Source organism: Phoca vitulina, unplaced genomic scaffold (assembly GCF_004348235.1).
Source record: "Phoca vitulina isolate PV1807 unplaced genomic scaffold, GSC_HSeal_1.0 scaffold7, whole genome shotgun sequence".
NCBI lineage: Eukaryota > Metazoa > Chordata > Mammalia > Carnivora > Phocidae > Phoca > Phoca vitulina.
In genome coordinates, this window is record NW_022589710.1 from 25,513,039 (window position 1) to 25,527,016 (window position 13,978).

The 13,978-nt window shown below is 37.1% G+C and overlaps 1 protein-coding gene across 3 annotated transcripts in view; it reads left to right on the forward strand.

Annotated features, from left to right (window-relative positions):
• The window catches only part of FRMD6 (FERM domain containing 6), an 80,056-nt gene that overhangs the window by 36,368 nt on the left and 29,710 nt on the right, over positions 1 to 13,978 (forward strand). For all 3 annotated transcript variants that reach the window (XM_032405103.1, XM_032405105.1, XM_032405104.1), the window contains exons 2-3: positions 5,883 to 6,127; positions 10,855 to 10,945. In XM_032405103.1, the coding sequence (XP_032260994.1) occupies positions 6,029 to 6,127; positions 10,855 to 10,945 (190 nt within the window). In that variant the 5' untranslated portion in view covers positions 5,883 to 6,028. The remainder of the gene's footprint in view (positions 1 to 5,882; positions 6,128 to 10,854; positions 10,946 to 13,978) is intronic.

The window sequence follows — 13,978 nt, forward strand, 5'->3', positions numbered from 1 at the left end:
AAATTTGTAAAAAAAAAAAAAAAAAAAAAAACAAATAACCTTCCCTCCCCGCCAAATGCATTATCTGTAAAGTGCAATAAAGCAAAGTTCAATAAAACAAGATATGCCTATATTTTTTAAAAACAGCTAGATTGTAAAAAGTAATGACTTTAAGGAAACTTGTTCTCAATAGTTGGTTCTCAACAGTGGGTGATTTTACCCCAAGGGGGCATTTGACAATATCCAAAGAAATTTTGGGTTGTCACAACTGGGACGTAGGGGGATTCTCCTGACATCTAGTGGGTAGAGGCCAGGAATGCTGCTGAACATCCCACAGTGCACAGGATGCCCACACTGCAAAGGATATTTGACCCATAATGTCAGTAATGCCAAGGTTAAGAAACCCTGCTGTGTAGGATCTTCCTCGTCCAAAGACATGTATGTAGTAAGTGAAACAACCCACACTTCATGAGCAAGCCTGCCATTGGAGATGAAAAGAAATCTGAGTTGGGGAAATAGACAAGAAAGATAACTATAACCTACTGAACTGTTAGAGATAGTGCTTTGAAATAACAGACAAAGAGCATTTACACAAATGAGTTATCCATGAGGCAGAACTTCTAACCGAACATGAGTTAGTCACAGGGCAAGCCCAGATTCAAGGGAAGGGGAAATAGATCCCATCTCTTAATGGGAAGCATGGCAAAGAGTTTACAGTTTTCTTTAATACACTGTAAGTGCTTAACAGTAGAACCTGGCACATAGTAAGTATGTACTAAATGTTAGCTGTAATTAGTCCTCCTATTCTGCCTTTTCTTAACAGTAGGTGAACCTTAGCATTTGCTGTTCCCTCTATTTGGAAAACTTCCCTGGGATGGATGGATCAGTGGGAGGAAGGAAGGGAGGGAGGGAGGAAAGGAAATGACATCCCTCTCTTAATTCTGTTATCAGCTCAAATAGCAACTTATAAGAGATGCTTCCCCTGATTACTCTGTTTGAAATAGCATCTACACTACCACCTTATCTCCATCAACTCTCTCATCTACTCTGGGTTTATTTTTCTTCACAGTACATGTCACCATCTACATTATATATTTATTGTCTCTCTGTGCTTTGTTCAGTGTTATATGCTCCATGCCTACGACAACACTTAGTACGTTGTAGGTGTTTAATGTGTATACATGGAATGAATGAATAAATGAATGAGGAAAAAAAAACAAGCCATTTTACCAAAGGCATTTTGATATCACTTTTAGGAATACCATACATTAAAAGACTATGTACTATTTATTCCATAATGATATAAGCCACAGTATTCATATGTTTCATGCTGTCAGCTGTTATGTCTTCCCATGAGAGTCGCCCGTCAGAATACATGTGTTCTTGGGAAGCAGGGACAATATCATTATCTTAAGTTTCTTGGCAAAGGTATGTCCCTAACTAGATTCTGAGCTCAAGGGTGTAGGAGCACATCTTTTATTGCTTTTGTATTCTGCTTTTTAGCAAATAAATATTATAGTACTGTGTGTATAGCATGAGCTTCCTACATGTATAATTAAATTGAAAGTTAGGGCTCTCTGTGATCCAGTTTTCCAAGATCAATTTTGATCTTGTTTTTGTTAGGTAATAAAGACACCTACCTTGTTGACTGTTGAAATACGGCTACTAAGCATGATTGCCTTATAGAATTCATCATACCACAGCACCACCTTTTCACTTTTTTTAGGGTGACAATCTCAGAATTGAGAATCCTTTGCCTCCATTCAAAGTGAGATTATATCATGTGTTGGAGATTTCTGGCAACCTCGTTCTTTTTTTTTTTATAAACTTTTTTATTTTAGAATACTTCTAGATATATAGGACTAGCAAAGAGAATAGGAGTTCCTAGATACCCCACATGTACCCACTTTCCCCTATTGTTAACATCTTACATGAGGGTGCTACATTTGTCACAACGGATAACCAGTATTGATACATTATAATAAACTAAAGTTCATACTTTCATTCAGGGGTGACCCAGTTTAAAGGTTAATTCCAATAATTTCTAAAAAATGAAAACTGATACTCAGTGTACACACATCAGGTGGTGGCTTCCTGATTCTTAAAAGAAACAAAGTAACTTTTAACCAGTGGGGCTTATCAGGAAAAAGGGACTTATAATAATGTAGGTTTAAAATTCAGGTGGGGGGAGGGACACCTGGGTGGCTCAGTCGTTGAGCGTCTGCCTTCTGCTCAGGTCACGGTCCCAGGGTCCTGGGATGAGCCCCGCATCAGGCTCCCTGCTCAGCGGGAAGCCTGCCTCTCCCTCTGACCCTCCTCCTGCTTGTGTCCCTTTCTCGCTGTATCTCTCTCTGTCAAATAAATAAATAAAATCTTAAAAAAAAAAAAAAAAAAAATTCAAGTGGGGGAATCTTATAACATTTTATTTGTAAGTTGGATATTAATAAAGATGATAGGATGGGGTTTGATCATTATTAAAGCTGTTTTGTTGTTGCCTGGAAAATATGATTCTGTAGCATGGTGTGTTCTTCATAAATATCTATCCTAAAAGCAATAACCTATCCAAAGATCCCTGGACAGAAAAGGGCTGCCGTGGAGTAGGAAATGTGCTCTCCTGGGGCTGAGTCGGGACTCAGCTGAGGACACAGCATAGGTAGCCGGTAGCTCAGAGGCGAATTTCTACAATTCAGATTGGTATAAATTTAGTCTGATTCTTTTCCCCAGGACTGTCCAAAGTATGATTAAATTTTATACTGGAGCATTTTAGAGATAATAGGCATTTTGCTATTTCGCTGGAACCTTTTAATCAGCTTTCATGCAGTCCTGGGTGAAGTAAAAAACTTCATCCTATCTCTCTTTTAGGACTTTTTAGTTTGCCATCCTCAAAGCAGAAAAGGCAGCAAAGGGACAGCACTGCTTCTTAAAGACTCTTGCTTTTTATGAAATTTTCTTCAATAATCCTACTCCAGTCTTCTACTGCATTATTTGAATCATAAAATAAGTAAAAATTGTACTCAAATGAAATTTGAAAATTATCTTAATGAAGCTCTGGAAACATCTCAAACCTCAGAAGATAATTTTTTCCTTAATTTTTTTAATTATAGAAAGTAGGTCAATAGAAATACCCCCCTTTAATTGGTTTAATTACGAATGGAAAATTATAGGAGTAACTCAATTTGAAGTGTAGATTTAAATAAGAAGAATTACACTGGGATTAATATCATTTTAGGTTTTGAATTTAAGTAAGATGCATTTAATTGTAGCTTATAATTTCTTCTTGAAAAGATTTTAATAGAGAGGAGGCCTAAGTGTTGGAATAGAGCAATACATAGGAAAAAATCTGCCATTAAAGATTTGACAAGGAAATTGCTTTACAACCATAATTCTCAAATGGTATGTTTAAGAATTTATTCTACAGGACCTTAATAGAGAGGTCTTAGAGGAGAGGGAAACTATTCAGTGACCAAGTAAGTTTGAGAAATATTAAGTTAAACAAATTTAAGAAATTGCCTGCAGGACTCTTCAGAGCCTTTAATATTGAGGATTTTTTTTTTTTCAGTTATAGTGATGATGTCTTTTACCTATGTTGGCTTATTCCCCATTCTATACCTCATGATGTTTTCGTAGTATATACTATGAAGGTATTACAACCAACTCTCTGCTCAGTACCTTCCTTCTGTTAATTCAAGTGTGGTTTTTATACATGACTATATGTCAGAAATACCTGGGAGCTTTTTTAAAAGATTAAGATTACTGAGCCCTGACGTGGGCTCCGTGAGTAGAATGCCACTGTGCTCGGGATTCTGTATTTATCACAGACACCCAGGTGATTCTGAGGCAGCCAACACCGGTCTTACAATTGGTGCTTTGGAGCTGTTGAACTAAAAGTGGATTGAGGGGCGCCTGGGTGGCTCAGTCGGTTAAGCATCTGCCTTTGGCTCAGGTCATGATCTCAGGGTCTTGGGATCGAGTCCCGCATAGGGCTCCCTGCTCACCAGGGAGTCTGCTTCTCCCTCTCCCTCTGTCTCTTCCCCCTGCTCATGCTCTCTCTCTGTCTCTCTCTCAAATAAATAAATAAAATCTTAAAAATAAATAAATAAAAGTGGATTGGATTTGGGGTGCACTTAGTTTGTGCTCACAGAAACATGGGCTAACCATCCCATACTGAAGATAAACTGCAGTGCTGAACTTCACTGATCCTGTAGGGTGATGTGCTGGCTACAACCTAATGTGAAACAATTGCTATGATCCTTTAAGAAAAGCAGAATGCTTCTAAGGGGCCTTTTGGTCACCTTCCTAATAACGAAATACTGTATATAAGGTTACCATTTGTTTTTACTCAGTTTGAGTAGCTGCCTTGTGGTTGGTATTTTATTCATACTTTAAAAAGAAATAATAGTTTATATTTACTCCTAGTGCCATAAAAGATTATATTCTCTCCCATCTTCCTACTGATAACAGATGGACGTTTAACCTTAAGCAGATTATAAGTCATTTATGCTTTGGTCTACATGAGCGCTGACAGTAGCTTTTCTATTAAAACTGTGTTGTTATACTCTCTGCTTGGTAAAATCTTCTGCTCCTACAAATATAGCTGGAAAGAGACAATATAAATGCTACTGGAGAAAAATAATTACTGTGGGTTTGAGAGGCAACTAGCCTTAACACATCTTGGTTGAATAGTGTTATATTAGCAATAATATATGAAACAGTAGGCACACTCATTTGAAAGTAGAAAATATCCCCCATTGTTTTAAAATTATTCTCCAAAGGTTTGCCAATGCAATAAGACATGAAACAAAGAAAGGATGTGAGTATTGAAGATTGGAGATAAAAATCTTCATTACTTGCAAAAAAAAAAAAAAAAATTGTATACATTGAAAACCTGAGAGAAGTTAAAAAATAATGTGTTTAATAAACTGATTAGATATCCACAAAATCCACAGTTCTTTGGTATACAAACATGGTTGATACATACAGTTTCGTTATTTCTATGTGTTGGTTGGTGAAGTACATAGAGGTATTGTTCGCATTGTCAGATTAAAGGATCAGGAGAGAGAGCAGCGTCATAAAAACTCAGAGAGAAAAAAAGTTGTAAGGAGGCCTTAACCTTGGTGAGAGAGAGAGAGATCAATTGAAGTGAATCCTAGAGATGCTGCTGATGGTCTAGAGATCCCTGGCTTCCTTTGGCAGAGCCATGTTGGTGAAGCAAAGGAAGTAAAAGCCAGACCACAGTGGGCGCCTGGGTGGCTCAGTTGGTTGGGCGACTGCCTTCGGCTCAGGTCATGATCCTGGAGTCCCAGGATCGAGTCCCGCATCGGGCTCCCTGCTCAGCAGGGAGTCTGCTTCTCCCTCTGACCCTCCCCCCTCTCATGTGCTCTCTCTCTCTCTTTCAAATAAATAAATAAAATCTTTAAAAAAAAAAAAAAAGCCAGACCACAGTGGTTGAAGAAGGAACGTAATGGAAGAGCCAAGACACTTATTTGAGTTTGTAATGGAAAAAAAGAGCAAGAGATTGAGAATTTTGTTGTCGCTGCTGTTTTGTCATTTTGTTTGTTTATTTATGGAACCCTTCGTTATCTCCCATGTGAGCTTGGAAACTTCCCAAAGGCAGGCTCTCTGTTTCTGTGAGCTCTGTAGCGCATAGTACTGCCTTGAATGTATGAGGCACTCACTGGCTTTATGTTTAATTCATGACTGTGAATGAAAGTTTGAAAACAGTTGATAGTGGGCAAAATACAGACTAAATTTCAGTGAGTTCTCCTTTATTAAAACAGGCAACCCTAGCTCTGAGACGTGCTGACCCTGTGCCAGCAAGAGCAGTTGTGCTGCTCATCTCCCTGTCTCTCTCACCAGTCTCGCTGCCTTTATTTATGGCTGGCTTTGGGGCTTTTTTTTTACAGCTATGAACCCTACATAGGGGAACATCCTGCTGCTTCTCCTGTAGGGCGAGTGATGAGGAGTGGAGTCTGGCTTTGGAGTGCTCGGAACCAGAGGAATTGCCGAGGACTCGGAGCCCAGCCCTGACCACTCGAGAGCCCACAACACAATGAACAAATTGAACTTCCATAACAATAGAGTCATGCAAGACCGCCGGAGTGTGTGTATTTTCCTTCCCAATGATGAATCTCTGAACATCATCATAAATGTAAGTAGGTCCAACTTGGGAAATGTTGGAATATTCTGTTCCCAGCAGTGACCACATTCAAGTTATTACCTGGTGAAGGGTGAAAGCCTTACAGAATGAGACCATGAGTAATGTAGCAGAATTGGGGTGTTTTAAAGTTGTCTACACAAGTATAAACTTTGAATTATGGCTTAAGTGCAGCTGCCTTCAACATTCCTTCACCTGGGGGTAAAATTACAGAATTTTGGTTACCATATTATAGAAAAACTAACACCTTGCTATTTTATAACTTTTTACTGAAATATAAATTTTTATTAATATATAATATGAATTTGCTTTTTAAATGCTTTTGAGTTGTCACACAAATGAAATGGTAATAATTGCTAGCCTCTTACTATGCATCTTGATCATTACTAGTAGCCTGAGTCTAGCCAATTTCAAGAATAAGCTGTGACTTGAGCACTAAGCTGTGGCTTTTGGTTCTTGAGTCAGAGTTAACTGTCTTATTAGTCATCGGACATTGAGGAATATGGTACTATTTTTCTTAACTTCTAAAATTGAGTTATAATCTACATACAGCAAAGTGTAGGAATCTTAAGTGTGCAGCTCAGAGAATTTTTACAAGTGTATATACCCGTGTAATCATCATCCAGCTTGAGATATGCTATATTTTCAGCACCCTGGAAAGATCTGTTGTGACTCTGCCTAGACAGTAATCTCCACCCAAAGAGGGGTAGTAACTGTTTCCTCCTCTATCATTTGTTTCTGAACTTCACACAGCTGAAATTATGTGGTGTGTTCTCTTTTGTATCTGGCTTCTTTCAATCAGCATTTGGTCTGTGAAATTCATTTATGCTATTACATGTAACACTAATTCCTTTTCATTGTTGTGTAATATTCCGTTGTGTGCAATTTGTTTATCCATTTATTTTTGATGGATATTAGGTTGTTGTAAGTATTGGGCTATTATGAACAAAACTATTATGAGCATTTTGTGTGTATACCCATGTGTATACATTTGTGGGGTTTATTCAAGAGTGGAGTTGGGAATCATAAAGTATATCTGTGTTTAGCTTTGGTAGAGACTGCCAAACAGGTTTATGGTAATCAGAATCATGCCTAGCATTTTTCAACCCCTCTCCCTATTATCAGCTTTCATATTCTTCCTCTCACTGATTGTATTCAGATGGAATTAGGGAGAAACTTGCCTTAGTGCATGCCTTGAATTGTTTTTTTTTTTGCTATATGCTACTGTATTTTTAACCCAATTGCTATATAAAAGAATATTTCTAAATGTTATACTGAGTATATATGACATTTAAGTAGTGTCATTAAAAAATTTAGACAGGAAAAGGTTCTGCTTATTACCATAATTATTTTGGTTTTATTCTGAGAATCACCACAGTTTCAGTTTCTTGATTTACTAATGTAACCTCATTTTTGTTCATAGGGATTGTCTGAGCATCAAACTTACCTCTTGGATGAATTTTATCATCTGTTGGGCAGAATTTCTTTTGATTAACAAATTGTTATTCAGGGTACCCGAAGTTGTTTTTGAATATGTGAACTGATAGGCTATTATTTTTACATTTGGTTTTTAAAAATCTAATAGAACTTGGCAGCTTATCTTTTTCAGTGTGGTCATGGGCAAAATACATTAAAATGTAATTCTACTTATATAGGTGAATATGCTATTTCAGTTGTTATATACGGTTATTTTATAAAAAGATACCCACTGAATTTTTTTAAAAAATCAAAATCAAGACATATAGCCTAAGCACTTTAAGAAACTTCTCTCAGTTCCATTTATGAATTTAAACATAATCCACTGGTTGGATTGTATATCTGTGTGTTCATGTGTACACTTATGCACACATACAAGATATGGAACAAAACCTTCCTGACCTCAGGTAAGTGGAAGGAAGGACTAATCTGTCTTCATGAGGAACACTAAGAGCTGACTACAATTTTCAAAGAAATTAATTTGTACTAAAGTCTCAGCTGAGGAAGATAATTAGGAATAACACCTCTGCTACAACCATACTATGTGATTGTGAGAATTGAGGGTTGGCACACAGTGTCATTCCTGACACAACATAGTAGCTGCTATTATTACTGTAATTCCTCATCAGAGATTAATTTTACATGTCTTCACTTCCCTTATTTTGCAAAATTACTGTAATATCCCCACAGGATGGTCAGGACTATGATCATGGATTGTATAGCCATATATCGTCATGATTAAGGAGGGTTTAGAGTCACAGGGACCTCACTTGAAATCCCTACTCCTCGACATACTCTAGCCTTGGGCAAGTTAGGTTTTTTTTGCTTCCGTTTCCTCATCTATAAAGTAGAGATAATCTTCCTCTCCTCATCAGGGTCACTGTGAGGATTTAAAGATATAACATGAATAAACTTCTAATTGTAGTGCCTGGCAGCTGGGAATTGCTCAGTAAGTGAGCACTTAATAGAGTAACACTTGTTTTAATTTCTTTGAGCTGTTTGTTCATTTCATTAGGGAGCTCTGTTAATGAAGCTCAAATGGAGAATCTGAACTCCCTCTAGGCCTGTAAGATTTTCTTATTCCAGGGCACATAGACTCCCCTGCCACGTTCAGACTCCTCTCTAGCAAGCTGTTGAACAAAGGAGGGAGGAGGGACCGAGTTAAGTAGTATGGAGGCCCCTCATTGCTAGAAAACCGATTCAGGGCTGCCAAAGGTCTGTCTTTTTTCTACAGTGTTATCTTTGTATTCATAAAATTGCAACTGATGTTTGTAGTGTTGTACTCTAACAAATTAACGGTAGCAAAAACAGTTTTATTAATGGTCTCATTTTTCATCATTTCTAAATATTTTTTAAACAAAGATAGTTTATTCCTTGACATGTGTAGTTGATATGATAGAATGTTGTCTTTCTGCATGTGGGGTAAACTTAGTGTTTTGATCATCCTAGTTTCTCCATGAGTTTGAACTAGTAGGCGATGTTTTAAATGATTTTAATCATCAGGTAAATATTAAATACGGAAACTTGGTAAATTTTGACAATAAAATTATGGTAAATATAAAAATTTTTGAGTAATATAAATAGTGGCCAAAGAGTTTATACCTGTTCACTAAGACTAAAGTGAACAGTTCTTTTTTTGGAATATATTTCAAGCATGCTTACTCAAAAACAATGACATTTATTTATTTATTTATTTTAAAGAATTATTTATTTTAGAGAGGGCATGAGCAGGGTGAGGGGCAGAAGGAGAGGGAGAGAATCTAAAGCAGGCTCCCCACTGAGTGTGGAGCCTGGCACAGGACTCGAACTCAGGACCCAGGATCATGATGTGAGCTGAAACCAAGAGTCAGACACTGAACTGACTGGGCCACCCAGGTGCCCCAACCATTGATATTTAGGATCAAATGATGTTTTTATTAGAAAGTTCCATATGGAGTATATTTTTAGATAATACTTTAATTCTTAATACCTCATACTCTATAGCACTTTTTAAAGCTTCATTGCTCCTGAAGATTAAAGAACTTGAAAAATTGCACAATTAGCTAAAATGTAGCCTTAAAAACTCATAATATGCAAATACAAATAACTCAGGCTTGTTTTCACAGCAGGTTAAGACTTCAGAGCCACAGCGCTACTTAATTACAGTTTTAGTTTTATTTATTTTTTTAAAGGGAACTTCTTTTTTTTTTTAAGATTTTATTTATTTATTTGACAGAGAGCGTGCACAAGCAGGGGGAGGGACAGAGGGAGAAGAAGACCCCCTGCTGAGCAGGGAGCCCTTAATTACAGTTTTAAACAAGAACACTGCTTACTTGATAGTTGTTACAGAGTTTTATCAGTAGGCTCCAAATACTTGATTTAAACTAGCAGAACAATAATAAGTATGGAGGAAATGTACAGCATTATTTGATTAGCAGTTAGACAAAGTTACAACATGGTTTGCTTTATATATAGTTTGTGGTTTGGAATTTTTCTGTTAACTTTTTATCACAGTTTATCCCAAGAGCTTTGTTTATGACATTTAAAAATACAGTCAAAACTAAGGATTAAAGGTGCTATAGCTGGTCTGACATTTTAAGTCTCAAATTTGTAGTATATTAGCATATTAGGCCATCAAGAAGAAAGCCTTCCTTGTAAAGATACTTGCCTAATTCAGGCTTTTGATAATCTGAGTAGCCTGTTTTGGATATCTTCTGAAATATTTATCATGCGCCATGATTTTAGAATAGGCCTTGTCCATGTATTATAAGATTTATGAGTCTTGGACAAGATAGTATTGGTACCTTATTACCATTTCATAAACATTTGTATTGTGATAATCATTATTGAAACACAGCACAGATTAAAGCAATTTCCATGGACCAACAGTTGTTTTGCTAGCGTTGCTTGTCATTTTAAGGCGTATATTTAGGGTGCATTAAATTGCCTGTTTGTGGGGGTGCCTGAGTGGCTCAGTCGGTTAAGCGTCTGACTCTTCGTTTCTGCTCAGGTCATGATCTCAGGGTCATGGGACCGAGCCCTGTGTCACACTCCCGAGTTCAGCGTGGAGTATGCTGGAGATTCTTTCCCCATTCCTCTCCCTCCCACTCTGCTACTCCCCCCACTTGCATATTCGATCTCTTTAAAATAAATAAATAAAATCTTTTAAAAAATTAAAAAAAATAAATTGCCTGGTTGTGGCTCAGCATGTGGGCTTGGTTTATTTGCTATCACAAGTTGTGTTGTTTTGTTTTTTTTCTCTACAGGTTAAAATTCTGTGTCACCAGTTGCTGGTTCAGGTGTGTGACCTACTCAGGCTAAAGGACTGTCACCTGTTTGGACTCAGTGTTATACAAAGTAGGTCTTAGTCCCATCTCTGATAGATTTAGCCAACTATCCCTGAGGAAATGATATTTTATAGCTGTAACTTAATTTGGGCAAATTGTGTTAAGATTGTGATTATCAAAATACCCATAAGTTGGTCATTATTTTTAGTCTAGTAGTCATTTTTAAATCTTAACTGATGTGTATTTCTTTTAAGATTTAGAATTTTAGGCCACGTATTATAGTTTGAACTTAAAAATGGGTTCCTTTTTAGGAATCTAGATTTTGTGTTTGTTCTTTTCTGTTTTAATGAACCAAGCTTGATTTTTGTTTCCTTGCACTCAGGGAGCAGCTGGAGCTAGGAGGAAATTATCTTGAATGTTTTTATAATTTCTTTTATAATTTTTGACATTAAAAAATTTAGACATAAGAAAAATAACTCTATTCAAGTTCTCTTACTGTTGACTGTATAGTATAACAAAGTGATCTACTAATTTGCTCCTATTTTCTGTTTTTCCCTCTGCACACCTTCTGTTTTTTCCAATTGGACTATATGACATGAAGATAAGGGATCAGTTTCTTCTGTATATTTTATGTGAAGGTTTTCTGCACATAAAGGGCTCAATATAAGTCTCTTCCCCACCTCACCCCCATAATATCTTAGAGTTACTAAGGATTTACCTGCAACCATTCCTTATAAGCTTTTTCTTTCACATCATGCTTTTAAATTTCTCTAGTCTTATGTCAAAAGATCTTTTATATCTGTGTTCAGTTTTTCAGGATACTTTTTTTGTGAAATGTATTTATTTATATTTTATACTTCTTTATGGATCATATTCTACTACTGGAATTGGTTTAAATTTAAAGGCTTATGACATCTTGAGAATCTGGTTAGTACCATAAAATGCTTAGATCTGCCAGGTTGGAAGGTGTATCATGATGAGCTGATAAACAAGGCCCTTCTCCACCAAAATGTGAACCATTTTCAGTTATCTTCTTAGGAGAGGCCAGAGAACATGGAGCAGGGAGCACCTCAAGAATCAGTAAATCAACCATTTGCTCTTCAGTCTCTTCCTGTAATAGTTAAAGCAGTAAAAACACAAATGCTTAGCTCCATCCTTCTATCAGTGCATCTCTCAGTCATTCTTTCAAGGAAGGGTCCGGGAGAAATAAGATGCCCTATAGATTCTAAAAAATTTTTCTTTTATTCTAAACTCAAAGTTAATTCTTTTAATTCTACAACTACAGCCAGACTGTTGATCTGTGTTGTTCAGCAAGTCAGTCTAATAAAACCAGTTTACAGCTTCCTTAAATTTCAAAATGAGAGTTTTTAAGATACCTTTTTTAAAAGAGAGATTGTAGTGTGGCAAAAGAACATTGGAAAAGGAATCAGTTGACCCGGTTCTAATTCTGGTTCTACCACTAGCTAGCTGTGTGGCTTTAGAAATATCACTTGACTTCTCTCGATTTCATTTTTCTCACATGTCAACTGGAAATTACTGCTTCACCTGCTTTGTCAGATTTTGATACATGCTTTTGAATTCTTAAAATATAAAGCCACGATCAAACTGTCAGATAGTAGAGATATGGTGGTAGTTTAAAAATATGTGCTATTACACAGTGAACAGTCTCAGTTCTGTTTATTATATGGCTTCCTCAGATGGCAACCCAAGCAAAACACTAATCATATTCAACAGGAAGGGTGTCTGGTCTTGTTCATTTCATGTTAATTGGTAGCATATGAGAGATGGGAGATAATTTAGTTGATCTGATAAGTAGATTTAACAGCACCCTTTTTTTGTCCCTGGGACCTCTTCCCTATCCCTTTTCAAATTGGTTGGCTTAATATGTCATTTATAAACAGAGTAGCTGTACCCTTCCTATTCTCTTATTGCTCTTTTTCAATCAAACCCTCCCCCCACCCCCAGCATTGAGTCAGGAGTGACAGTGTGGTCAGGCGTGTTACCCTGGTAGGGAGTAGTCAAAGAGACGCACTACCCTTCCAGAGTGAGTGCATTTTTATGCAGAGCTTTCCACGAGCATACTCCCTTAGTGATGGTTAGAGAAAAAGGAATAAACTTTAAAAAAAAAAAAGGCTTAAAACTTTGGGGGCACCTAGGTGGCTCAGTCAGTGAAGCCACCAACTCTTAGTTTTGGCTCAGGTCATGATCTCATGGTTGTGGGATTGAGCCCTGTGTTGGACTGCTGCGCACTCAGCGGGGAGTCTGCTTCGGATTCTCTCCCCCACCCTCCCCTTTCTGCCCATCCGACCCCCCCCCCACTCATGCACCCTTGTGCTCTCTCTAAAATAAATGAATGAAATCTTTAAAAAGGAAGAAGACTTAAAACTTAGTATAGGATAGGAATGCTGAAGGCTTTTGTTGCGAAATATCTCGCTTTTAAAAGATCCTTTTCAGGAAATCTGAAAATTTAATATTTTTTTTACCAGCTTGTCTTCACATGTTTAGATAATTTTTACATGGGTTTTAACAATCATAGTTTCTGCTCATCTTAAGAACATCATCCCCTTGAGGAAACACTTTGGCATTCTTTTTTTGCATGAGATTCTTCTCCTCATTCCACAGGATCAGTCCCAAAGGCAGTGAGAGTAATGGCTTGGTATTTTATCAGGCTGTGTTATATGTGGAGAACACAGAGAAGAAATAGTCTTAAAGGCCGTTGTTCACAGAGCATAGGTCAGTCCCCTCACTTGGAAATAGGCAGTTATCCTCAATGTCCCCTAATGTCTTACATAGCAGTTAGGATGCTGTTTCTTCTCTGTTTCATTATTCTGCACCTATGATGAGAGTTCTCTGTGAACTCAACAAAAGCATGTTTCTTCTAAGAGCCAGGAAGCCCACAGTGTTGGAAGTTTGTGCATTAGGATGACCATAGAAACTAAGTAAAAACAGGAGGTGGAAGCTTAATATTTCTTCTAAATATTACAGATTTTTAATAGTATGTGTTCTGTATTGCAAATGCAAAATAATTCATAAAAAATCTCATTAATGTCTAGCCAACCTTTTGTCTTTTAGTATCTTGTTGAGTTTTTGTGGTACTTTGTGA